Source organism: Oreochromis aureus, linkage group 12, assembly GCF_013358895.1.
Source record: "Oreochromis aureus strain Israel breed Guangdong linkage group 12, ZZ_aureus, whole genome shotgun sequence".
NCBI lineage: Eukaryota > Metazoa > Chordata > Actinopteri > Cichliformes > Cichlidae > Oreochromis > Oreochromis aureus.
Genome location: NC_052953.1, coordinates 5639649 through 5665573, shown reverse-complemented (window position 1 = coordinate 5665573; position 25925 = coordinate 5639649). Strand labels below are relative to the sequence as shown.

Sequence of the window (25925 nt, the reverse complement as noted above, 5' to 3'; positions counted from 1 at the left end):
AAAAAGTTTTTATCTACAGTATTAAAATATACTGCAGATAAAAACAGAAATATTACTGAGTTTTATTATAATATTACAGACCCGTTTAAACTTTTTAACTTTAGTCTTTTAATTGTAAAACTGGAAAATGTGGGGTTTTTTTTAATCTTTAGACTAGAGAGATATTCGTGTCATTATAAAGAAAACTATCAGTCACACTTTCAGTTTAGATAACAGTCCCACATTATTCTCTTGTTAATATTACAGTACGGGAATTTGTATAGCTGTTAACATAAACTTTAACTAAAAAATAAATAAATATTGAAGATAGTTTCTTAATAAAATCAATCACTCAAAGCAATTGTGTTAAAAATTTTAAAATGCATTTTTTGTCTTCAGAGCGAAGACATTGTGCTAACGGTTTGCTGTGTTGCTGGGATGGATGGTGTTAATTGATGAGCGGATGCCATTGTCAGGTGGTGGGAGGGGGCGTGGCCTGTGCTGTTCACTCAGGGAGTAAATCATGGCTGACAGTGAGGCAGGAGCAGCAGCAGCAGGGATGGCTCACAGCTTCACTCAGGAGTATTTTCAGATCCCTGTGGTGACCCGAGCGTACACGACCGCCTGTGTCCTCACCACTGCTGCTGTGGTAAGAAACAAATGCTTCAACCCTAACCTACAATCTGCCGATCAGAGGGGAAACCTGTTTTGTCCTCAAACTGTTTAAATTAGAGATGTTGCCTGTTGTTATTCTTTGACTCTTCATGGTTATATCTGAAGTACTTTGTTATTTAATATGATATGAAGTGAAAGCAAGTCACGTGTAATAGAAAGTAACTGTAGTATCAGTTGATGGTTACCGCTGAATTTGGTAAATAATTTCACAATGAAAGCAGTAAAAATGGTGGAACGAGGAAAGTATTCAAAGGAAAAAGTTAGCAGAGAAAAAGCAGAATAGTCAGGGAGATGAAGAAAATATACAAGAGTACTGAGAGGCTAGGTGTACAGCAAGGAGAGAGGTGGAAAAGGCTTACATTGAGGTGTGTGTGACACTGGACTCTAAGGAAGGAGAGAAGGACTTGTACTGATTGGCCAGGCAGAGAGATCGAGCTGGAAAGGATGTGCAGCAGGTTAGGATGTGAGTGGAGAAAGGAGTGTGTTGAGAAGATGGAGCAGGTACTCTGGGGAGCTGATGAAAGAAATAGGTAGAGGATTAGTAAGGAGGAAGTGAAGGTACCTATGGAAAAATATTTGGTCCAGATGACATACCTGTGCAGGTAAAGAGAGGGTGTCTAGGGGAGAAGGAAGTGGACTTTTTGACCAGAAATGTAGAAGTTTACTGTTTCTGATTTTCAAGAACAAGGGTGATATGCAGAGCTGTAGTAACTATGAGGGATAAGGCTGATGAGCCACACCGTGAAGATATGGGAAGGAGAGAGAAGCTAGGCAAGGAGAGCGGTGACAATCAGCGAGTAGTAGTCTGGCTTCAGGCTGAGAAAGAACATTACAGATGTCATGTTTGCTTCGAGAGTGTTTTATGGAGCAGTATTGAAAAGGTCAGTAGAAGCTTCATTGTAAGTTTTTGCATCTAGACAAAGCGTATGATAGGGTGCCAAAAGAGGACCTGTGGTACTGCATGAGGACGTCAGGAGTGACTGAGAAGCATGTGAGGGTAGAAGTGACAGGTGGGTTCAAAGTGGGAGTGGGATGGCATTAGAGATTGGCTCTGAACTCCTTCTTCTTTGCATCGTTGATGGACAGGCTGACAGGTGAGGTCAGGCAGGAGTCTCCGTGAGAACTGTGAAGTTTGCAGATGACATTGTGATCTTTAGTGAGAGGTCAGCATAGGTCACCAGAAGCAAGACAGAATACATGTGTGTGAATGAGAGGAAGACAGGTGTAACAGTGAAGCTGCAAGGAGTAGAGGTAGTGAAGGTAGATGAGTTTAAATACCTGGGGTCAACGGATGGTGCACAAAAGAGGTGAAGAAGAGAGTGGAGACAGGGTGGAGTGGGTGGAAACAAGTGTGAGGGGGGATTTGTGAAAGAAGGATAGCAGCAAGAGTGAAAGGGAAGGTTTACAGGATGATAGTGAGACCTGATTTGATGCGATCTATGGTTTGGAGACCGTGGCACTGACGAAAAAGACAGGTGGCAAAGCTGGACATGTGCAGAGCAGGGAGAGTGGATATAATCGGAGAAGATGAAGATGGAGCTGCCAGGAAAACAGGAGCACTACAGTAATGAGTGATCCATGGGTTTCGTGAAGTGGGACATGTGAGGGTAAGCGTGACAGAAGCAGATGCTACGGATAGGATAGGATGAAAGAAGATGATTCGTTGGGACGACCCCTAAAGGGAGCAGCTGAAAGACGAAGACAGAAGAAGACTGTTGAAGGTGAACTGCTGAAGAGAAATGTAGCTGTGTATAATATGCTATACTGTCTCGGTATAATTGTGTTATACCAGTTTGTACCACAAGGTGATGCCACGAGTCACTATAACTTTTATTTATCCAGGTATAGAACAATTATCAAAAGATAAAAGAAGAGCAGCAAAGATCTAAAAACATTTCAACACACCTGGTGGTAAAATGCTGCCCCCTGGTGGTGGTGAAGGTTTTATTTCAATTCTGCAGAGGGTAACGACAACAAGGACTTTTTAAGTGAACTTCCAGTTAGTTATAGCGAAATATCATACAAGCTACCCAGAATTAATTAATCTTAGGCTGTATTTTACTTTTTAGCAGCTTGAGTTCATCAGCCCATTTCAGCTCTACTTTAACCCAGAGCTCATCATCAGGAGATACCAGGTACCATTTACCAACTATGTAACTGAAACTTTGAGTCTGATTCTGTGGTATATCGTCACTTTTACACTCCTCTTCCCTGTCTTTCTCAGATATGGCGCCTGATAACCAGCTTCCTGTTCTTCGGCTCTCTTGGATTTAGTTTCGTGTTCAACATCATCTTTCTGTATCTTTTTGCCAAACACTGAAAAAATATGAAAGTTTACCAAATTGAAGCTCAAATTAGGGTGAAATCTGCAGGAGAGCTGAGCCCTTAACTGAAAGTAAGCTATCGATACTGTCGGATGCTGGAGGAAGGCTGTTTTCGGGGCAGGACAGCGGACTTTGTTTTCATGTTCCTGTTTGGAGGGATCGTGATCACTGTATCCTTTAACATGTTTAGGCGAAGAATGAGTGATGGGTAAACAACCACAGCTATGGCTTGGTATAAGATAAAGAAAATCTGGAATAATTAGTGCCCCAGATCCTTTGACTTTAAAAAGTGCTTTTTAGGTTCCTGGTCAAAACCAGCGAATTTAATCAGAGGATTAAAACCATGATAATGCTATGAATGATGCTCACAGTGATCTTTAACGGAATAGCCCACATGGAAGCATTTTTAATTTTAAAAAGTCAAAAGTGCTGAACACAAGCTCTCTTCTCTATCACTGAAAGTCCCAGTGTATGTCGACTTGTGTAATTTGCCTGGATTGCGTGGCATCCAAACTAGTTGTGAAATCCTGCTCCCAGATTTTCCACAGATAATTTAAGACTTCTTTCCACTTTGATCAGAAATGTTCACATATCTTTAAAGTACAGCTTACAAAAATGCATTTTTAATGGGAGGACTACTTGGAAAAAAAAATGTCCATCAGAGACTTCTGCAGACGTCTGCATGCTCCAAGCGTGTAAAGTCAGCCGCTGTACATAGAGTGCACCTCTTTTTGATGATGCACAGCAGTTTGCTCAGATTCCAGGTTAATGATACTGTTGTGAGTTGGTTTACCACAGACGTGTCTCTGGGTGGTTGTTAAACAGTTATTGTGCAGGTTATGCAGTCATGCTGCGTTTCATGGGGAGTTTGAACTGCAGGATTAATTCTGCTCTAAACATGTAACATGGTTGGCTGGAATGACAGGAATGGCATAGTTTGGCTTTTATTGTGAAGGGTTTAGCATTCATTAACAAATATATATATATAACAAATTTCCCACGTGTGGGACTAATAAAGGTTATCTTATCTTAAACAATAACATTGTCTCTACCTGCAGAGATGAAATGGAAAAACTTGTTTCATCTTTTTGTTATAGTTTAATCAGCTACTGTGGGGTTAGATTCCAGTTCTTTACACATCAGGGTTTTTATTTTAGATTTCTGAAGGCAGAAATATGCTGTCTGACTAATAGATGTATAGAACCCTGTTTCTTCAAATAAATAGCTTTCACTCTTAAACTAAAGCTCCAACCGTTCAGGTTAATCTGTTCTTTGAAAAAGGTCTCTTAAACTTTGACTCTTGATGAATAGGTGAATGTTTTTATTTAACCTAAAGTCCCGCAGCTGTTCGGTCTGTTCGCCAACATCTTCTTTCTGGGTCAGGCCTTTATCATCATGCTGGTGTATGTGTGGAGTAGAAGACATCCGCTCATACGTATGAACTTCTTCGGCCTCCTGAACTTTCAGGCCCCGTTTCTTCCCTGGGTGCTCATGGGATTTTCATTGCTGCTCGGGAACTCCATCGTGGTCGACCTGCTTGGTATGAGTCGACTCGAATCCTGCTCATTCATTTAACACCAGTTAACATTAATGGTTGGCAAAAGACCAGCTGACTCATCCAATTATACAACCGACTAACTAACTTCTTCCCCTTATTCAATCCAATAGTTTATTTGAAATTAGGGTTTCTGACTTTATTCTCTCCTCAGGTATCAGTGTCGGTCACATGTACTATTTCCTTGAAGATGTGTTTCCAAACCAGCCGGGAGGAAGGAAGCTGCTGATGACTCCAGAACTTCTGTAAGAACCAGTGTTTATTCAGCTGAAGTCCAACATGTGGAAACTGTTTTCTTAGAGAGATGACCAACAGAGGCACACAGTCTGAAAACTCAGTCTCAATACTGGTTATACCACCTACAGTTAAGCCCATAATTATTCATACCCCTGGCAAATTTTGACTTAAAGTTACTTTTATTCAACTAGCAAGTTATTTTGTGACTGGAAATGACACAGGCGTCTCACAAAAGATAATAAGATGATGTACAAGACGCATCATTGTGGAAAAAAATATTTCTCAGCTTTTATTTACATTTGAGCAAAAAGTATCATGTCCAGAATTATTCATACCCTTTACAAACTGTCACAGTCTCTGGGAAAATCCAAAGTTCCATACCATTCCAAATAGTCAAAGCTGTTCTAAAGCATCCTAATTACCCTGATTAATTGGAAATAGCTGTTTTGATCAACTCAACAGGTGAAAAACAGCAGCTCTCTGCAGGTGGTCTGTGGACATTCATGGCTAAGACAAAGGAACTCAGTGAGGACCTGCAGCTGTGCATTCTGGCTGTTCACAAGTGAGGAATGGGCTACAAGGCCATATCCAAATGTTTTCAAGTTCCAGTGGCTACAGTGCAAAGTATTATTAAAAATACAAGATGTTCCGCACTGTGGAAAATCTCAGAGGACGTTGTCGGAAGCCAAAAGTGAAACCTGTGCTGGCCAGGAGAATAGTGAGAGAGGTGAAAAAGAATCCAAGGATCACCACCAAGGCCATTCTGGTGAATCTGGGCTCTGCTGGTGGCAATGTCTCAAGGCAGACAGTCCAACGGACACTGTTGGGTTCCACGGATGCAGACCAAGGAAAACGCCACTTCTCCAGGCACTTCTAAGGCATGCAAAAGCTCATTTGGCCTTTGCAAATGCTCATCTGGACAAAGAAGAAGATTTCTGGTCTTCAGTGTTATGGTCAGATGAAACAAAAATTGAATTATTTGGTCACAATGATTTTGCCTTCATTTGGCATAAAAATGAGAAGCCTTCAACCCAAAGAACACCATCCCCACTGTCAAACATGGTGGTGGGAACCTAATGCTTTGGGGGTGTTTTTAGCCAATGGACCATGGAACCTAATCACAGTAAACACCACCATGAAAACAGAGCAATACATGAAGATTCTCAACAACAACATCAGGCAGTCTGCAGAAAAACTTGGCCTTGGGAACCAGTGGACATTTTAGCATGACAATGACCCAAAACATACAGCAAACGTGGTGAAGAAATGGTTAGCAGACAACAACATTAACGTTTTGCAGTGGCCTAGCCAGAGTCCTGACTTGAATCCAATTGAGAATCTGTGGAGGGAGCTAAAGATCAGGGTGATGGCAAGAAGACCCTCCAACCTGAAAGATTTGGAGCTCGTTGCTAAAGATGAATGGGCAAAAATGCCTGTGGAGACATGCAAAAAGCTGGTCTGCAATTATAGGAAGCGTTTGATTGCTGTAATAGCCAATAAAGGCTTTTTCTATTGATTATTGAGAAGGGTATGAATAATTCTGGACATGATACTTTTGCTAAAATATAAATAAAACCTGAGAAATATTTTTTTCCACAATGATGCCTCTTGTACATCGTCTTATTATCTTTGGGGAGACACCTGTGTCATTTCTGCTCAAAAAAGAACTTGCTTGTTGAACAAAAGTAACTTTAAGTCAAAATTCGGCAGGGGTATGAATAATTATGGGCTTAACTGTATATACCTTTTATATTTTGCTAGGAAAATGGGAAATTGGTGCAGCAATTTCTTGAAACGTGCAAACATACATGGAAATACAGTATATAAGCCAACAGTGTTTGTACAATTATAACAAGCTTGAAAGGCAGTATTTGGAATGACCACCTTTATTCTGCGACAGTCTGAACTCTGTGGGGCAGCTCTCTTTTAATTTCTCTCAGTAGTCTTCAGGAATAGTTGTTAAAGGACATCCAAATCTCTTCCTTCTGTTGTGTTCTCTGTCAAAATGATCCCACACTGCTTCAGTGTTGAGGTTCGGGTTCTCAGGAGGCCAAACCATGACTGACAGTGCTCCATTATGTGTTTTTTTTTCTGTCCAGGGATGCTTATACTGCACTGGCAGTGTTTTGGGGTTCATTGCCATCCTAAAAAATTAGGTTGCCGCCAATTACATGCATTTCCAGATGGTATTGCATGGCGGATCAACATCCTACAGTACTTCTGAATTCATGATTCCAGAACTATTGACAAAATTCCCAACACCACTGGCTGAAATGCAGCCCAAACCCTGACAGAGCCTCCACCATGTTTTACAGATGGATGTAGAGACACACACACAGAGTGCAGTTCTTGTGTAGTTTGGCATATCTTTGACTTTCCTCCCTGTTTCCCATTCTTAAGAATTGCTTCTTCCACTGAGACCATTTCCGATGAGGCCTCAGTGAACAGTAAATGATCAACTGAAGGATCAGATCTCTCAGATCCCGTCTTAGGTCTTTGCTGTATTTTTTCCAATTCCTTAAATATATTACTTTAGGTACTGTTCATCCACTTCTTCTTTTGTCCTCCACTTGTACAATGTCCTCAGATTTATTTTTTTTTATGGACACACTGCACACCATGCTGAGATGTGTTTTCAGCTAATAGCTCTTTGGGAGTCATCTTGTTAGTGAACTCTGTTTTATGCCTCCCAAACTGCAGCATTTTCAGTCAAAGAGATGTGAACAAATGACGTGTTTTTGTAACAGGCTGCTAGTAACAAAATGCCTAAAGATAACATTTACAATTGGGTTTTTTTAAGTTGTTGGTTATATGTACACACAACAATGGTTCATGCCTTAAGTTTTTTATGCTTGAACAATTCAGCAGGTCATTGTTAAGTGACTTGGCAAACCAAAGAGAAACCTTAAAAATGGTGGTCAGGTACAAGGACTAAACAACAGCACTTTAAAAAATAGAAGAAAGTCTGTCTCATTGGAATCCAAATATGAAGAAATGTGAGGTGACTCAAGAGTTTTGCACGGTACGGTATGAGGTGAAAATTAACACAAGCGTCGTTTTGTTTTCTCCTAACAGACGAGCCATGTTTGACCGGCCAGAGGACCCAGACTACCATCCCCTCCTGGAGGAGCAGCAGCAGGATGGAGACCTGCAGCCAAATGGGGAGCAACACAACTGAGAGCCCAGAGAGCTGTGAGAAGTCAGACACTGCCACAGGACTGTAAAGCTGTATAGACTGAATATTTAGCTTTGTTCAGCATATTGTAACCACAGAGCTTTCATTTGCCTTATCAAGAAAAAAGGACCAGAAATGGAAGAACAAGCTGAAAATTTTTAATTATGGATGGAACGAGGGTCCACAGTTTGCTACGCCAACAGCTTTACTCTGTATAAGTGCAGGTTTTATACTTCACAGCAAACTGGTTGAGTGAGATGATGCGGATGACGAGCTCAGTCAGAGGGACGCTGTAATAAGGTCAACAGTAATGCCACAATTGTTTGGAAATTTTTCTTACACTGATGGCAACATAACGTGTTGTCATCAGTTAATATTTCACCTCAGCTGTCTGTCTGCTCCACACATGATGCAGGAAAAGGAGAAGTGAGCACAAATATAAAACAAGAGCACCCAGAGTGCAACTCCCCCCGAAGGGCGAGGGATATACTGAAACATTGTTTCATGAAGTTTTTATTCCAACATGCTCATGTCAGCCTGTTTTTTTTACAGTATGATGGCATGAGGCTGTTGTAGCATCATTGTGACGTTGTAAGCGTCATATTGAAAAAATAAGTGTGTAGCACAGCTCTCTCTGTACCCTTTCATATGATATATTAATCAATATGGTTTCTTCAGCTCACGTTGTTATTGGTATCTACCATCACACAAAATGTGAAAATGATATGATGAACACGAGACTGCTAACAGACAAACACATGGAACCAATTACAAAAAAAAAAAAAAAAAACAGTAAAAATTCAGTTACACTACTGCAAATAAATTAGGAGAATGCCAATAATTCTTTTTAAAGTTTGTTTTTGTTATTTTACTAATAAATACCAATTCAGTGAATTTCTGATCTTGGTTTTATTCTTCTTATAGTTGGGAAAGCTGATTTTGAGTCCAGCGTACTCAGCAAACTTGGTTAATGACAACATCTCTTACTGATGTCCAGTCTTTATTGACAAAAGGCTTCAAAACAAAACTTGCATTGGTGCCTACATGGAAGTTTAATGTTCTAAACATCACCTGAACTGATTTCTAGGAGGAGAAAATGGATGGTCGAGAATTGTTAAATCTTTTGAGCTAAACAAAAATTAAAACGATCTAGATCAGGGGTGTCACACTCATTTAGGCCACATACAGCCGCATTCCATTTTAAGACCAGGTAAAACAAATCCATACAAGGAAAAGATGTAAAACTTTAAATAAAGCCAGAAGTTCAAAATCTATGCGTTCTTTCACATTTTCCAAAGCCGCTCGGTGGGCCAGATTGGCGTCTTTGACGAGTCGATTCTGTTCCCCGGGCTTTATGTTTGACACCCCTGAGTTAGACCCTTGAGCAGGCTGGTTCTGACCCCTGGTAAATCTGTAATTTGAACTATGAAACATCTTAATTTTTCACCTCCTGCTTCCCTTTTATTAAGCAGATGTATAATCTCAGGTGAGGACGAAGTGAAAGGAGCAGCACTGACCCGTAACTCTGCTCCCTGCTTTTCTGCTGCTGCCTCACTGAACTGCCGACGGCCTGAAAGCCGCCTGCACACGCTGCACTTTCACCCACCGCCTTTGTGGCTCAAACACTGGGAACAAAATGGAAACTGCTTAGCACAACAACACAGCAACAAGCCTCAGTGGGACCCCGACAACAAAACAAGCACTTCATCATCTTGTGCAACAGTGCTGCTCGTAAGTATCAAGTCAGAACTGGGGTCAGACTGTTTTTTGGTTTGAATTTTGTGTTTACAGTAGTTTTTTTAAAGAAGCTTTCCACAAGAAAAGACATTTGGGGAATAATTCCTTAATCTCCAAATTAGATTTTTGAATTGAATTTTATTTTTTTGAATGGGGTTATGGATAGAAACTTGAAAAAAAAATAAGTGTTACATAGATAATCTTCTATGCTATGCAGCCGTCCTGGCTGGACAAGCCCACGATCATCTAGTAGGCTTCCAGTAGAGGCCTTAAAAATCATGACTGGAAAACATTTAAGCTACAATCAATTTGAACTGATTGATAGGGAATTTTTTAGGAATTCTTTTTGGAGAGGAGACTGGCACCATTTGGCTCCTTTTACCTCTGAAACTCTCCAACAGAGAGCATGCAGGACCCACAGAGCCACAATAAAGACATAAAGGAGAAGCATGTTGGCTTTTAACAAGCTGTAATGATCCTTTAAATGATCACTTGTTCCATCTTTTTAAGGAGACTCAATTAAAGCTGAAGCCTGGGAAATTTCAGCTATATAAACCTACAGAATAACAACACAATAACTTGATTTAATAGCAATAACAGCAGCAAACTCACTGTTAAACTAAACAGAATACCAAGTGCTTTATTGTTTTTTGTCTTTTTTTATTACTATTTTTTAAGAATTATTAAAATGTACAAAAAAAGACAGCAAACACAACATAATATATTATCTGAGACTGGTGGGGTGTGTGTGTTTTCCTCCCTCTGTGGTCAGGTAAAGACAGTCAGTGGTCAAAGTGAGAGAGCAGCTTCTCCACGTGTCAAAAGGGAAACAAAGGAGGCGAATTTCCTACCAGGGTCCAAACTGAACAGAATATCAATATTAATCATAAAAAGTAACAACAACATGGGGAACAGCTGACGGAGGTCCAGGCAGAGCAGGAAAACCCTCCATCCTGTGACGGAGGAGCTTCTTCATGGCCGATGTTGCCAACCGAGATGATGTCATACCGCAATGGTATGAGCGCCGTTCCAGTAGGGGGCACCAGTGCTGCTTTGTTTACCACGCAGGAGCCGTGTTCGCGAGTCGCCTCATTCGCCTGTGGAGCAAAGAAGAACAGTGCATCAGTGGAGGCATCCAAAAAGGGTTTTTGTTTAATCCACACTTTTTTTTCTCTCCTCAAAACAGAGAAATAAAATATTCACATTTAGAATAATTTGGCTGAAATTCAACCATCGGTGAAAAGTTTTTCAAGCAAGTCACTCAGAGACAAAGTTGAGGGCTAAATCGACCTTGTATTCATGTAAGAAACCACCATTAAAAGCTGGGACTGTAAACGACTGCAAGATATTCTTAACATTTCAAAGTTAAAATGTAAAAAAGAAATAAATAAATACTAGCATTTAACCTTTGCTAAGTTTTAATGGAAAAACTCAACATCAGGACTTCTGATTCCTCTCGGGATCATTTGGTGTCTTGGTTTAATCGATCCCTGAGGTGCGTTTGTTCAGGCTGATGCTGGCCAGCGTTATCTGATGTATCTATCTGTAACTATCGGATGTAGTGATGTCTCGTTTTCACTTGATGAGGTTGGATCAGTCATCCATGTCCTGGAGTTTCTTTGATTCAGTTTATCAGCTGACTTTTTTTTTTTTTTTTTCCTTTCTTCCTCTCCAGCTAATCAAATAATGATTTAAAATAACAGGCGGCACCCACCTTGTGTTTCTGTCCTGATCTCTGATCTTCTTCTCCATCTCTGCGTCTGTCAGCGTCTCCAGCAGGGGGCACCACTGGTCAGCATCACCTGTGTTTCTGATTGCTATCTCCACTGTGGGCAGCGGGTTTTCACTGCAAAAGAAAAACCAACAGACTTTAATTCAGTTTCCTTTACTACAACGACCGCTTCCTGCTGCAGCTCAGTCGGTGAGGTCATTGAGTTTAAATGTTTTCCAGTCATGAGGTTCAAAGATGAGTACCGGACACAGTCTCCGTTACACCAACTAAATACAGTTTTCTGCAACTACGATGTTTGTCATGTTTTTGATCATGAAACAAATAACATTCCTGACTTTGCAGATATTTTAAAAACATCACAAGAAGTCGAAAACTGATGTAGAAACAAGCGTGAGAAGCTGAGGCACAGAAACGGCCTGAACTCATGTTTTTGTAGCTGTTGACCGCCGTTGTGAGCAAACGCTGGCAGAAGCAGCTCGTTACCACACTCCCTGATGCTGAACTCTGTTCAGTGTGACTTTTCTTTGCACTGTTTGCAGTGAAAACACTTCATCAATCACTCTTTGTTGCCATGAAAGAAGCAGCAAAACAAACGGTCCTAAAGTAGTTCTTCCACAGCTGAAGTCCAGCTGTGACAGAGATCAGCGCTGCCGTCTGGGTTTCAAACATTTCATCACTTCTCGTCTGACGGCAGCAGACAGGCGGCGACATTTCAGCCGAGGGCAGAGGAAACGCACCCACCCGAAGACACCCGAATTCAAAACCCTTCCACTCCTGTCCGGTCAAAGGTCGCAGCCAGATGGCTACAGCACCAACAGCAAACACACACACCCAAAAATTTCAACACTATCTGCTGCTCAGGGTTTCTGCAAGTTCAGAGTTTAACTGAAGACTTTCAAATATCAGAAAATAAATGTAATACTTGTAAAAATGATAAGTCATGAATTCGCCTAAACTCATCCAGTAAGTGCACATCGTTGCTGTGCAGAGTTTCCTAGCATTCAACTGCACGAAATAACACTGTTGAAAGGGTACACACACATTTTGGCCACGAGCTGCAGGTAGCCTGGATACCACATTATCAAAGAAGTCCTCAATTTCACGTGTCAGTGTTTGGGGAATTTTGTTCACTGCTCATCTGGATTTAAGGAAATTTAACTGTCAAGAGGTCATAAAATGACACTACAGCCTGTAACACAGTATACCAGCATGTTATTGTGTTTCCATAAATTGTATTAAATTACATACCAATTACATTTTTAAGGAAAGGTCCCGTTTTATCAGCACACTATAGTCTTTTAAGCCTTATATTGCGTTTTATTTTTTGTTTTCTTTTTTTAAAGGAGACCCATTCTGCACATTTCCACCTCTATATTTTTATTCTTTGACTTAACTACAGCAGCTTTGCATGAGTCACATTTTAAAATACCCCCTTGTTTATCTGGTACTGACATCATACAGAGTCAAGAGTAAAATAAAAAGCCATGAAACAGAGTTTTGATCAGTCTGAAGCCTTACAGGGGATACTTATACACACCTCGGGGTGCTGTAAGTAATTCATAAGTAAAGAAAGGCATATCCTTATCTCCTAAAGTGGATTGAAATCATCTTTAAATCCAAGTTGGGTGAATTGGAGTTTAGAACATTTAGTTTTCAATGAAAGCTCTGTAATGAAACACCTCACATGATCAGCTCACGGATCCATAATGTTCAGCAGATTAAAAGCATTTTATCAAACTTTTAGATAGTTTTGGTATTACTGTGGATTGATTGATTAATGTGGATTGATTATTTCTCCAACAAATCTTCTGTTGCTTTCTCGCCTTGCTTAGACTGCCTCTGTGATCCCGTACCTGAAGGCGTACGTCCTCTGGTGCCAGCTCAGCTGACCGCGGATGCTGTAGGCGATGGTGGTGACAAACTCCCCGCCGAGGCCGAGCTCAGAGCAAAGCTTCAGGGCAAACTTCTCTGGAGAGTTCTCCCTCTCAGACATGTCCCACTCAAACTGGTCGACCAGAGAGATGTTCCCAACGTGGATGTTAAGCTGGAACAAGGGGAGAAGAAGACTGGGTAAACTTTTCTGTGCTACAGGTATGAACATGTCAGTTTACGTGGAGTGAGCATCACCTTGATGATCACCCTCTGGTCCGTCTGGTCCTCCAGGAGGCTGTCTGTCGGATAAGACTCAATCTGCTGTCGGATGGCGGAGGCGATGGCGGGGACGAAGGCCAGCGGGTTGAGGTCCAAGTCGTCACACAGGATCTCAGCGAACATCTCGGGTGAAATGAGCTTCTCTGTAAATTCCAGGAAAGGAGAACAAGTTTATAGTCTCGTGCTGACTTACTAAATTTCCAAGCTGAGAGGATGTGGTGACGTTACCGTTCATATTCCAGGTGAAAGCATCCCTGAGCTTCTGCCCTTCAATCTCCATGTCCAGGCGGATCGGAACGAGGACCTCAGACTGAGTGGCATTTTCATGGATCACTGCTGGATCGTGGTCATCAAAGCTGGGAAAGAACAACCACAAGAAATAAGAAATTATAACAAAAAAAATCAACAGTTAAATATCCGGATGGTCTGAAAGATATAAGTGATAGAATTTATTTTATTTTTAAACATGAAACTTTTATCTGTAAGTTAGTCTTTGCTCTAAAATTTAGTTCGTTAGATCGGCTTCTGTGTGCAACAACATCTAGCACTGAAGATGCAAATTCAATATTATTAGAAATTATTCATAAATAACAGACATTAAAATAAGAAAACTTTTTCATTGAATATAACAAAACTTTAAACAGAAAAATCACCCTTCTTTATCCATGCTAAAAGAGAAGGTGTGTTGCTCTTTTCATCAATCAGCACAAGTCGATGTACCAAAAATAAAAAGAAATGCATGTTTTCACATTATTGGGAATACATTATTTAAAATCAGTTTTAATCTGTCTCACAATTATTTATTTCTGTTTATTTATGTTCCTTTTTAGATGACCTGTATTTGACAGATACAATCAAAGATATTAAGAAGGAAGCCCATTATTATTATTAAAACGTAGAAACTTTAGCCAGAGACCCTACAGTATAGCATATTCTATTGGAGAAAATGTGTGTTGACTTTCGTGCACTGCACTGCTAAATGCTCTTCAGTCTCTCCAGCAGCTCAATGCTCACCACAGGGGGAAGGTCCTCTTCTTGTCCCGGCCCAGTCGGCTGCGGTTGATGGTGGTCGAGCAGGGCACGGCGTCCAGATGATGGGAACTGTTGGGCAGCGTGGGAACCCACTGACTGTTCCTCTTTGCCTTCTGTTCCCTGGTGGGAGACAAACACAGAGAGATTAGGATCTAAAGTAAATAAAGTGCGATGTTATGTATTTAATGGACTCTCTGGAATTGACTCCTATCCGGGAGGCCTGGAAAGGGTTAGCCTAAATGGAGCTTTAGGACTCGACTGTCCTTGAGGCCTTTTAGCAGACAAAACAAATGACAGCTCTAGCTCCTTGTTGACTACATTTTCTTATCTGCAGGGTTGAGGCAGGAGGAGGGTGTAAGAAACTCTGTAAGAGCACAGCTTCAGAAGTGGATCAGCATACCTGGTGCAGCACGTCTTTATAAAAATGCAGCAAAAACCAGTGGTGAAAAAAATGAAGCTAATATGACAAAAGTGCCAGCACCAACTCTGACAGCCACTTTAGGATGGCTTCAAAAGTGAGTCAGTCAAAGGATTATCATGTTAAAAGAATAAGCTAGCATGTTTACAGCCAGTGTTCTTGGTCTCTCCGGATACTTTCTCCTCCTGTTTGTAAGGTTTCATCTCTGATAACTGTAGTCTATGAACTGGACCTCTCTCCTCTCCTCTTTTAATGCAGTTGTTTGTTGTTTCCTTAATAAATATTAAGGTGCTATTTACACATTTATGTATTTATGTCCACACGATTCACCCAAAATATAATCTATATTTTTGTGTTATTATCTACATGACTGAAAACAGATCTCTCATCTCTAACAAATAAATCATTAAAATTATAATGACACACATTTTGGGGATGTTGTCCTGTTTTGTAAATTTTATAAGTAATGGGGGTACCTGAGGTAGGCGGGGGGCTCAGTGCTGATAGAAACCGCTTTGTACTTTTCGTCATTTCCTTCAAGGATCTCCTCGACCTCAGAAGCCTTCAGCAGGGTCACGCTGGTGGCCAGCTGAGTGTAGCCATGATCTGAATGAGAAGAAAGAGGTCGTTCAAATCAGCAAAGAAGCAGCAGCCAATGGACTGAAGGTGAGATTGAGTGGAACAAATAAAACGATGCGTCAGATTATGTAACCTTCACCACATCTGTAAATAAAAAAAGAATAAAATCTGTAATTCTGCAAAAACAAACAGATGAACATGAACACATCTGACATTTAAATGAGTTATTGTTGGAAAACTGTCACCATCAAGGTTACTGGTCCTGTCATAAATCCTTTTGTGGGCAAAATCACCTTCAATGCAAGAAAAATTAAATGACATAAGTGTCACTTTATTTCAGTTTAGACACATTATGAGTGCTGTGAGAATAAAATAAAATGTAAGCAGAAGTTTAGCTTTGTTGACTCCGACTCTTTGTTCTACCTCTTCAGTGCCCCCTGCTGGACTGCAAGCAATTTCTGTACAATTCTGGAAAGACCCTCAGAGGAAACAGAGCTGTTCTCTACTGACCGTGTGATGACTCCACGATTTTCTTTCGTTCTTCTACCGACGCCAGTTTTCTCCATAATGACGGGTACCTTTTATACAAGGAGCCTCTAAACATGCGAAGGTAGTTTCCCACCTGGACAAACAAAGACACGGACAAGGAGATCATGAAGAGAATCTCAATGAAAAGTTCTCACATGTAGGTAATTTCTTACTATTAAAAAAAATGTTTGTTTTTTTTAAATGTAGAGTGTATTTTGTATATTTTATACTTTTTGTGGGGAATATATTCCATATAGGTGTCTTCAGGTTGTTCATATGCCAGAGTAAAGCCAAACCAAAAGAGATTCAGGCCTCATTATTGCTGAAGAGTGCAAAAGTAAATATAGCAGCAGGAAATGGACTGTGTCGATTTATTCTCCAACCAGAAACCACAGGTAGAAATAATCATGCTCTCAATCTGCATAATACTGAGGTGTATATATATGTTATTGGGATTTGTAATGGCATGTTTCCTCCTTCTACAGATCTTTTTTTGTTCGTTTGTTTATAAACAGGAATTTGCTCATTTCTGTGTGAACCTAAAAGAAGGTGTAAAACACAAGAAGGCAGCAAGATGGTGATACAAAATAAGATATTGACAACTAAAACACTTTTTGCAATAAAAATAATTTAACCTCCTAAAATCCGAACTCCTTCATTGCATGCATTTTTAATTTCTCTTTGCTATTTGGGCTGATTGGGACCTGATGAATGTAAAAACAAAGAATTACGTGATTTTTTTTTTTTTTTTACCTGATTTTTGTTTCTGAGCAAAAAGGGAACAACATATGACGACATTCACTTTAAATTTCGATAGAACAGTGGCAGTCTAACGTCCTCGTAAGTGGATATCAGGCCCTTGTAGAGCAAAACTTAGTATTTTAGTCTAGACAACCCAAAATGTGATGTCCACATATGTGGACGCCAGATAGGATCTGGCGTCCCATTGTTAAATTAACCGATAATATGTTGGCTAATGGCTAACAGAGGAACAGATAACAGAGACTGTCTTGATGCATGCTCAATCATCCAGGTAAGTAGATACCAAAAGGTTGATTCTGTTCATCTGGATGTAGCGTTTTCAGTGGGAGAAATGTTTCGTCACTCACTTCACAGCCCATTGTTCATTGAGTGGGCTGGTTTCAGTTATTGTGCATATGTACTGTTTATAAGGTTGAGGAAACCTGCAGTCAGCTGAGACTGAAGAAGTCAATTGGATGAGTGACCAAACGTTTCTCCAACTGAAAACACTACGTACAGATGAACAGAATCAACCTTTTGAGACATAACAGAGACAGTATTGGTTTGATAAACACAAATATTTCAGCAACAGATTCCTTCAACCTCGCTGTCTGAGGGAACGTTACACGAGGTCATTCCTTCCTGCCGCTATTAGACTAATTCATCCACTTGTGTCAGATCCACACATGCAGAACAGGATTAAACACACCTCATGGCACTTTGTTAATTTTGTACACCATGACATATATTTGCACACACATTTATGTCCTTTTATAATTATATGTATATTTTTATTATGTTTATATTACCTACATTATTATACCGACATCTCTATATTTATCTATTAATATCTCCATTTCTACACTTCGTTTATTATAAATTGCGTTAAGGCTGTTGTATGTATGCTGCTATGACAACTCGATTTCCCCCTGGGATTAATAAAGTCTCTCTGATTCTAACTGTGAAAGGCAATCATTAAATGAAATGACGATACCATTCTGTCACTTTAGTCAACAAACTGTCATGATCCCTAAATATTTAAATATTAAATTCAATCAGGACTATGATTTACTGTCTTATTTGACTTGTCTTATTTCTGTCTTTTGTTTAATAAGATATTTCTTATTACAAAAACCAGACCAGCAAAGACATATGGGAAACCTTGAAAAACATTGCTCAAGAGCACAATAATCAAAGGATGTGCTTAGTGTAGAATCTACACCTTTAAATATTGCCGTGCAGGTTTCATAAACTCATTCTGTACAGAAAGCAAGAACATTTATATACACATGTTACTGGTGAATGAGGCGCATCAGTAAGCATTGGAGCAGGTTGTGTGTTCAGTGTTAAGTTACCATGGTGATCTAGCCAGGTAAAAAGAAAAGCATCACTTCCTGATGCTAAATAATCCGGCTTGAAGCCGAACAGACAACACTAATCAAATCTCATTTTGTAGTGCACCTTCAAATGATGTTGAGATAACATGTTACTTAAGGCTTAAAGGTGTCTATACCTGAAAAATCAAATAATTGCTGCCGTAAAGTATCAAAGAACAAACCCAAATTGTCTCAAAGCCACACATCGGACTGATGTTTACTAAATTTTAATAACGGCGGCACCAAATCAGGTGTCAGTTAAGCGCCAAATATTTAATTCTTTGGTCAAAAAATAGATTATGTGTTGTTTTTAAATGCTAAATGCACACACACACACACACACACACACACACACACACACACACACACACCCCTGTCCGTGTGGCAGCTCTTTTCTAATCAACAACACCTGAAATTTAGAATAAGAGTATGTGTGCAGCTCACTTTTTGCCCTGTTTATGACAAATTTTTGGTTAGCTCTAACGAGAATTCACGTCAAGGTAATATTAAAAAGTTCTATTGAGGTTTTTAGGGATCAACCCACAATGTGCATATTATAAAAACGTGGTTTTAAAGGCCAGTGAAGTGCTGCTAGTTTCATGAATGCAGAAGAATCCTAAGCTTCCAAAATAAACTTTTAACTGTTCATGAAGATGTTTCTAGTAAAAGCCCAAAAGGTAGAATGTAGGAAAGTACTGGAGAACACCTGCCCTGCCAATAATGAGCCCTACAATTTTACAACGGTGCGACGTTCATTTAAGCTACGTAACTCCCAACAGACCAACAAACCGGTAAGAACACTGAAGTGCCAGGTGATAAGCCATTTTGAATTACAGGCTCAGAAACGATACAAATCGAGTAAAATTATGTCTTTTGTTATATTAAACACCGCTAACTACCCGGCTAATTACTAGCAGTTCAGGAGCAGAAACCGAGCAAGCATCCGGGTGCAGGTTTTCAAGTTAAATGTCAATCTGAAGCACCAGAACAACGGTGGACTTTCTTCCCCGGTGGTAAGGTTCCAAATTATTTAGCAACAGATCTGAAATCAATGAATGAGCTTCAGCGCTACTGGCGTCGTTAGCTAAACTATGCTAGGCTAAGCTAACTGATTAGTCACCAGATTAAACGAGGCATTATCCGTTCAAACACGTAAATATTTACAACAACAGACTCTCGAACACGTTAAATACTAACCTCCGATCCGATCATGTAATAGTCTCCATCCTCCTCGAGCTGAAATTTTACCGGTTTTTGTCCAAACGTTTTGCTCAGCGCCATACTGAAATAACAAAGCTCTGTGCCACTGCGCAGGCGCACGCGACGACGAGCTCGTTCTGTCCCTGTTAGATGACGTAGAACATACGCGTCGAGCGTGAAATTTTTTATGTTTAGTGAACCAGTTGACACCTAAACAATTTAGGTGTCACCGCATCGCAAATCATCCCCCCCCCCAAAAAAACAAAAATAAATGAAATAATACTCCATTGAAATGCTATGAAAATGCTGCAATACAAAAGAAGACCCTAAATATGATTTTACATGCTACTAATCATATCTTACACAGGAGCACATGTTTAGCATTTTAGAGTGTGCTAAACAGCTTTATGACATCGGTCCGTGATTTCCAGTTTGAGGTGACACATGTAGAAAGCACTCAGGTGTGTCTCAACCATTGTTTTCTACAGTCAATGGTCTCAACACAATGCCAAAGAAGACACAAACACCTCATACTAGCTGTCAGCATGGTGATGGAGGGCTGATGATTTAGGCTAGTTTTGCTGCCACAGGCCCTGGGCCCCTTAGGCTACGTTCACACTGCAGGTCTTAATGCTCAAATCCGATTTTTTTTTGATCAAATCCGATTTTTTTGTCTGCTTGTTCACACTACACATAAAATGCAACATCAAACGCTCTCCAGTGTGAACGCTCAAAGCACCCGCATGCGCAAAAGATGTCACACACAACTCGCTCTGTGTAGACCCAGAGCAAACAATATTGTTTGACTGATTGCCCTTAATATAAAGACTTCGGACTTTATGTTTCCAGATTTTTGCTTTAAGTTATTTTGTTATTTACATAATAATGTAGATGACCTAATAATGATCCTTTTTGCTGTTTTAGAGGAGCGGTGCTTCAAAGGATAGTTGCAGATTTCTGTCAGAATCTGCAGAAAATACAGTAAAAATAAAATGTTCACATTTCTCCAACGTTGTCTTCCCAACAGTTTCACCGGATGGTAGGAAATCGTTCGCGATGTCCTATCGGGCGCTTCTCCGGCGCTGATAATTGGCGTCTGTCTTGTGTCAGTGACGTAAAAGACGGATTTAATGCGACATGACCGTTCAAACAGCAGTCGCTTTGGATTCAGTACCACATACGAAAGTGACCCAGATCGGATTTGAAAATATCGGATTTGTGCCGTTCACACTGTCATACCAAGATCGGATACGGGTCGCATAGGGTTGAAAAAATCGGATTTGATGCGCTTTCGCCTGCAGTGTGAACGTAGCCAAAGTTATCGCTGCTACAGGTGGTTCTACAAGTTACTGAACAATAGGATGTGCTTTGTTTTTCCAGACAGTGTTTCTGGATTTTGGCTTTATTATTGTTAAATAGAATTTGACATGATGTAATATGTTGGTCATCAAAAGCTGTATTTACCTCAAGTTTAATACCCAGTAAGGGCCAGATCAGTTTTATGTTCCAATACCTAAAAATCGACCAAGGATGTACTGTTTTAAAAAACAAAACAAAAAAATCATGAAAGTTTATAGAAGTTCTCCTTAAAATAAGCACAAAAGAGAAACAGAAAGTCCTTTTACTTTTATAAACTTAATGTTTATTCATATATACATGAATATATTAATCTATAACCAAGAAAGGAGAGAATGTACAATGCAAAACAAAATCTTTATATACAAATTAATAAATAAACAAAGACAATCAAGGACAGTTTCTGTTTTCTACACAGGTTTCGTGTTCTTGGGGAAAGTAAAACAAAGAAGCAGTTAGAAAAAGTTCTGAAATCTTTTTGTTAAAATGGGAAATGGCACCCGAGCACAGTTCAGGGAACAAAATGAAAAAATAAAAATAGACACACACACATACACACACAACAAACTGGAAACCAGCTGGTGTGGTGTATTTGTTCTCCTTGTAAACGCAGCCTTTTTTCTTTTTTTTTGTTCAAACTCGCACAGAATCAGGTCAAATCACAAAAAGGTATGTCACTGTCAGCACGGGCTACGACGACACACAGACTGGTCCATCACGTCAACCTCACCAGCACAGAAACGCTCGCAGGGTCAGGAAGTTTGTCCCAAAGGTCCGCGCGCTTACACAAAGAGATGGAGCTGCTGCAGAAAACCTGCTTTCCGATTACTCCAAACATCCAGAAAAAACAGGACTCAAAGTGTGAAAGTTTTTGTTCCAACCAAACAGTACAAAGAAGGAACTGATGCTGCATTCAGGTCACGTTTGGAAAAGTGAAACTCTAAGGCTGGGGATGTTCTGTTTTGTTTACTGTCAGCCAAATGTGGATTTATGTGAAGTAAGGGGGAAATGGTTGAGAAGCAGACTAACGCTTGGATGTTTTGATCTTTTCAGTGAAAGATGTTGACAGTAAGACAACTAGTGGGTATAACACAGTGTTGTTGTTTATAAAAATGACTTTTTTTGTCAGATTTGTTCTCTTATTTATATTTATGTAATCAATTAGTGACATGTAGGAGACAATAAAACTATTTTCACAGAGATAGCGTGAAATTTTCAAGGTCCTGTTGTGTAAAGAGGAAGGTAAAAGGCTGGACGCTGCACTGATTGGCTTGGATGATGTCACAACAAGATGTTGGTTAGCACCATTGCCTCACAGCAACAAGGTCCTGGGTTCGAATCCACTGACCGGCCAGACCCTGTGTCTCCGTGGCCTCTCTACGGGTACTCTGGCTTCCTCCCACTGTTTGCATGTTCAGTTAATTGGTGTCTCTAAATTGGCTGTAGGTGCGACTGTGAGCGTCAATGACTATCTATCTGTTAGCCAACAAACTGGCGACCTGACAAGGGTGTACCCCGCCTCCCCCTCTATGTTAGCTGCGATAGGCTCCAGCGACCCTGATAGATAACCGGAAGAGAATGGATAGAAATCCCAACAGCATGAGGTAAAAAAGAACAGATGCTGCTGTGACTATGCTGAGTTGAGGCCATGTAACACATGAAAATGCCATCAGACACAGTCTACAAGTGGAATATTCAAATATATGTTGCTAGTTTTGGTTTTAGAAGAAGCTGTGTGTACTATTTTCCTCTAGAAAGTTGAGGCTAAAGAGGGTAAGACTTCAAACTTGAGGCCAGGTCAACTCACTAATAAAGTGTTAGCGGGTCCTCTGCAAGTTACAAACTGCTTAGATGAAAGAAAAAGTTAAACTTATTCCAAAAGTGGCAAAACTGCAGTTCCTTTATTGGCCACTTGAGGCTGACCAAATTTCACTCGTATAGAAATGCCTGTTTTGTAGCTGTTTTCATTACTAGAAATTGGTCAAACGATCTCAAAGTCCGGTGTGACACGTCATGTAATCCAGCCCGTGATGTTTGGTTGGAATAAAAGATTCAGACATGCCAAACAAAGATTTTAAAACATGAAAAACATTTTCATGAAAGTGCAGTTTTTACGTCAGCGCCTGACAAACACGTCTGCTTCAAGTTTCTCGGACAACAGTCTCCACAGGGAAATGGGTCCACACATTTTTTTTTCCATAGTGTTCTCCCCTTTTTTTCTTCTAGAAAACAACAGTAAACAAACAAACTGTGAAAAGGCAGAGGACCCGTTTGTTCAACCTTTTTCTGTCTTTACATGTTTTTTTTTGTTTTTTGGCACATGTAGGGTCAAGCCTGCCGCCTTTGCTGCTCGCCTGAGCAATGAGCAAAGGGCGGATGTTCACTACGACATCATTAGAAGGGAATGAGACATTTGGGTTCACAGTGCTCGACAGGACGCGCCGATCAACAGGCAGAGAGGGCAGAGTGAAAGGGTCGAAGGTCACAGTGTTCAACAGCGAAGGATTTCACGCCACAGCGGTAACAAACAACACCCACGACAGCCGGACGCCGTGCCTCCAGCTGATCGTCACCATATTGCTATCGCTCTTTCTTTTTTCTTTTTTTTAAATGGGCGTTTCATTCATTTGATCGTTTGTAAGTGACCTTCATGCAGATGAAAAAACAAACAAAAACAACAAAAAAGGCAAAACATGGTCGCAGCACAGGCCAGATGTTTTGTTGTTGTGGTGATATGAATAACACATCAGGAAAAAGTCCAACCTCAGATTTTAGTGTGTTTCTGGTGACTTATCTTTTTTTTTTAAATTTCCCATTTCCTCCACTTCCCAGAATGCTTTGCAACAGATTTTGATGTTTTCTTTTCACTAGTGTGAAAGAAGACAGACATACTTTGGTGTCCTTCAAGGTCCTTTAAGCCTTCAATGTATCTAATGGCCAGCAGGGGGCGACGCCTGCAGCTGCAAAGAGACTTCTATTACAGAAAATGACCACACACATCAGGAAACAGTTTCCTCTTAAGTTTATGGTCTCAATTGTTAGATTCAAGTATTAGTGAATACAATATTGTGTAAGTCTTTGGAAACCATGGTCCCCATTAGAAGTGGTTGTCATTCCCTAGCCTATGAGGGTGTCTCTTAGTTGCTCAGCTGATTCACCCCCTGCTACTGATGGCACGTTACAGTGGGTATGTCCATCTTTAGTATACAGTTTATGTTTAGCACCTCTGCACCGCTTTTTATTAGATCTGGCAAATGTTCTGTGTTAAGCCACATTAATTTTGTCATTTAGCACCTGCAGAAATGAAGGAAATACCAACCACAAATATCTGAAGCAAGTCACCAAAAACTGCTTGTTAAAAAAACAGCGCTGAGTGTGTTTAAGGTTGGATTTTTACCTCTAAAGAAACAGAGAGCGTAAAGAGAAGAGCTTGTTCCCCCGTGTTCAGTCTGGCAGCGTCACTATCCTTCGCCTGGGTGCCTACGCACGAAACATTCAGGAGCTCTTCTGTACGCTAACAGGAACAGAGAACCTAAAAATCATCCAAATCTACTTTTGCCCCACATGAACTGTTAGTTAGAGCCCAGAGAGGAAAGACTCTGCTGCCATCACAGACACGTAAAAACCAAAGATGCAGCGCTCACCTGGCCCGTCATGGCACATTTGGAAACTGATGGATATGAAAGCCAAGCCGCCATGTTGGCCAAGCCTCAGACGTTTCTGTGTTCCTACATGGCGGCTGGCGGTCAGGAGGAAGAGAAAAAAACAAAAACGTGAGGTGCAGCTCATTATGACGTCTTCAGAAAGATAAGTAGCAGCACCATATCAAAGAGAGAGATGCAAACAAATGTACAAAGAGAAAAGAACAAAGTCTGTTAACAAAATCTCGTGGTCCGTTTGAAAAGAATATACTGCGCAGATGGTGTTAATCGATATATACACTCAGTTTTTGTGTGTCTTGTTCTCAGCTCATGTTTCTGTCCCACTCTGCTGCATCCTTCTCCATGTAGTGGTTACGATTCATTAATTAACAACAATAATAATAATAATAATGATAATAAAAAAAAAGAAAACAGTGGCATGTGATTCATGGCTGTGCCCACTGGTTTTGACACCACGTCTCTGTTTCAGGCCACGTGACCTTTTATTTTTGTGTATGTGTAACATGGCAGCGTTCAGGAGTTTAAAGAGTCCAGATCGCTCCACGCCCACGTCAGCGTCGCTGGTGTTAAAATGCTGAGGCGGCGGACAGCGAAACCTTCAAGTGCTGCAGTCCTGCAGGCACTGTCGACATCAGGGACCACCGGGGCGAAAGCGGTGGCGGCGGTGCGCTCGAAACAAAAGCTCCCTGAAAAAGTAGAATCACATTCAGACACCTTTCTGTCCGTTAGTGTTCGCTCCACGCAGGAGGGTGCGAGCATGAAGACCGCAGAGTGATCACACAGGGATGAGGCGCTGCCACATGGTTTAAAAAAACAGAAAAGAAAAAAAAGTGTTTTTGTCGAAGGTGCAGAAACGACTCATCTGACCAACTGATGTTAAGATGTAAACAGCTGTAAACGAAACGTAAAAGGACCGGGAGATCCGATGCTTTTCCATGAGCCGGCTGAAGCAGCCAACACGCCTCGTTTGTTCCCCCCACAAACGTGTCCTTCAGCCTTTTAACGTCCTCTCAGGGTCCCGACGACGCGACAGTTAAGTGTTAAGGTGCTCCTCTGCTTCCCATTAGTCCTCAGGAAGGTGCGCTTGGTCGTTCCTCCTCTTGCATGTCCAGTTTTTGTCTGAACAAAAACTCAAGCACCTGAGCAGAAGCTGACGAGTGGAGGCCAGAGAAGGTGATCGAGGAGGAGGAAGAGGGTGAGTGGAGGAGGAGGAGGAGGAGAGAGGAAGTCTCCTCAGAAAATCCCTTTGGCGATTTTCAGTCCCTTCTGTTTCATGCGAGGCAGCGTCGAACTGGCCACGTTCTTGGCCCGCACGGGCCGTGCCAAGCCGCGCTTTTTCAGCACAAAGTCATAGTTGGCAGTGGAGTTCATGGCGTAGAAGACGTTGGCGTTGTCCGGGATCCGGAGCTCTGCAGGACGAGGTCAGAAAGAGAGAGGCAACACGTGGTGATTAACGAGTTTAAGCAGT

At 40.8% G+C, this 25925-nt stretch overlaps 3 protein-coding genes across 8 annotated transcripts in view; 1 reads left to right on the top strand and 2 right to left on the bottom strand.

Moving 5' to 3' along the window:
* Positions 1-467: 467 nt before the first annotated feature.
* On the top strand, positions 468-10150 carry LOC116316314 (derlin-3-like). Of its 2 annotated transcripts, none has more exons than XM_031734867.2 (7): positions 468-628; positions 2727-2789; positions 2879-2952; positions 3055-3148; positions 4323-4518; positions 4688-4778; positions 7846-10150. In XM_031734867.2, exons 1-7 carry the CDS (start codon positions 503-505, stop codon positions 7946-7948), a joined length of 747 nt encoding a protein of 248 aa, XP_031590727.2. In that variant the 5' UTR covers positions 468-502; the 3' UTR covers positions 7949-10150. The 2 variants fall into 2 exon arrangements, with proteins under 2 accessions (XP_031590727.2, XP_031590726.2); XM_031734866.2 differs by having other exon boundaries at positions 2724-2789.
* Positions 10151-10296: 146 nt separating this feature from the next.
* Positions 10297-19575, bottom strand: smarcb1a (SWI/SNF related, matrix associated, actin dependent regulator of chromatin, subfamily b, member 1a). The gene is made up of 9 exons (XM_031734869.2): positions 19437-19575; positions 16105-16216; positions 15492-15621; positions 14580-14717; positions 13794-13921; positions 13542-13708; positions 13268-13458; positions 11397-11528; positions 10297-10779 (listed from the first exon to the last, which is right to left on the bottom strand). Exons 1-9 carry the CDS (start codon positions 19518-19520, stop codon positions 10740-10742), a joined length of 1122 nt encoding a protein of 373 aa, XP_031590729.1. The 5' UTR covers positions 19521-19575; the 3' UTR covers positions 10297-10739.
* Positions 19576-21058: 1483 nt separating this feature from the next.
* LOC116316301 (ral guanine nucleotide dissociation stimulator) overlaps positions 21059-25925 on the bottom strand; it is a 58479-nt gene continuing 53612 nt past the window's right edge. For all 5 annotated transcript variants that reach the window (XM_039620568.1, XM_039620567.1, XM_039620565.1 and 2 more), the window contains exon 18: positions 21059-25866. In XM_039620568.1, coding sequence (XP_039476502.1) covers positions 25691-25866 — 176 coding nt within the window. In that variant the 3' untranslated portion in view covers positions 21059-25690. The remainder of the gene's footprint in view (positions 25867-25925) is intronic.

Coding starts and splice junctions, on each gene's coding strand:
- LOC116316314 (XM_031734866.2), top strand. CDS start 503: ATGGCTGACAGTGAGGCAGGAGCAGCAGCAGCAGGGATGGCTCACAGC. Junction 629..2,723: donor TCCTCACCACTGCTGCTGTG/GTAAGAAACAAA, acceptor TTTACTTTTTAG/CAGCTTGAGTTCATCAGCCC. Junction 2,953..3,054: donor GTGTTCAACATCATCTTTCT/GTATCTTTTTGC, acceptor ACTGAAAGTAAG/CTATCGATACTGTCGGATGC.
- smarcb1a (XM_031734869.2), bottom strand. CDS start 19,520: ATGGCGCTGAGCAAAACGTTTGGACAAAAACCGGTAAAATTTCAGCTC. Junction 15,622..16,104: donor AATCGTGGAGTCATCACACG/GTCAGTAGAGAA, acceptor CTTCTCATTCAG/ATCATGGCTACACTCAGCTG. Junction 13,922..14,579: donor AAGAGGACCTTCCCCCTGTG/GTGAGCATTGAG, acceptor GTTCTTTCCCAG/CTTTGATGACCACGATCCAG.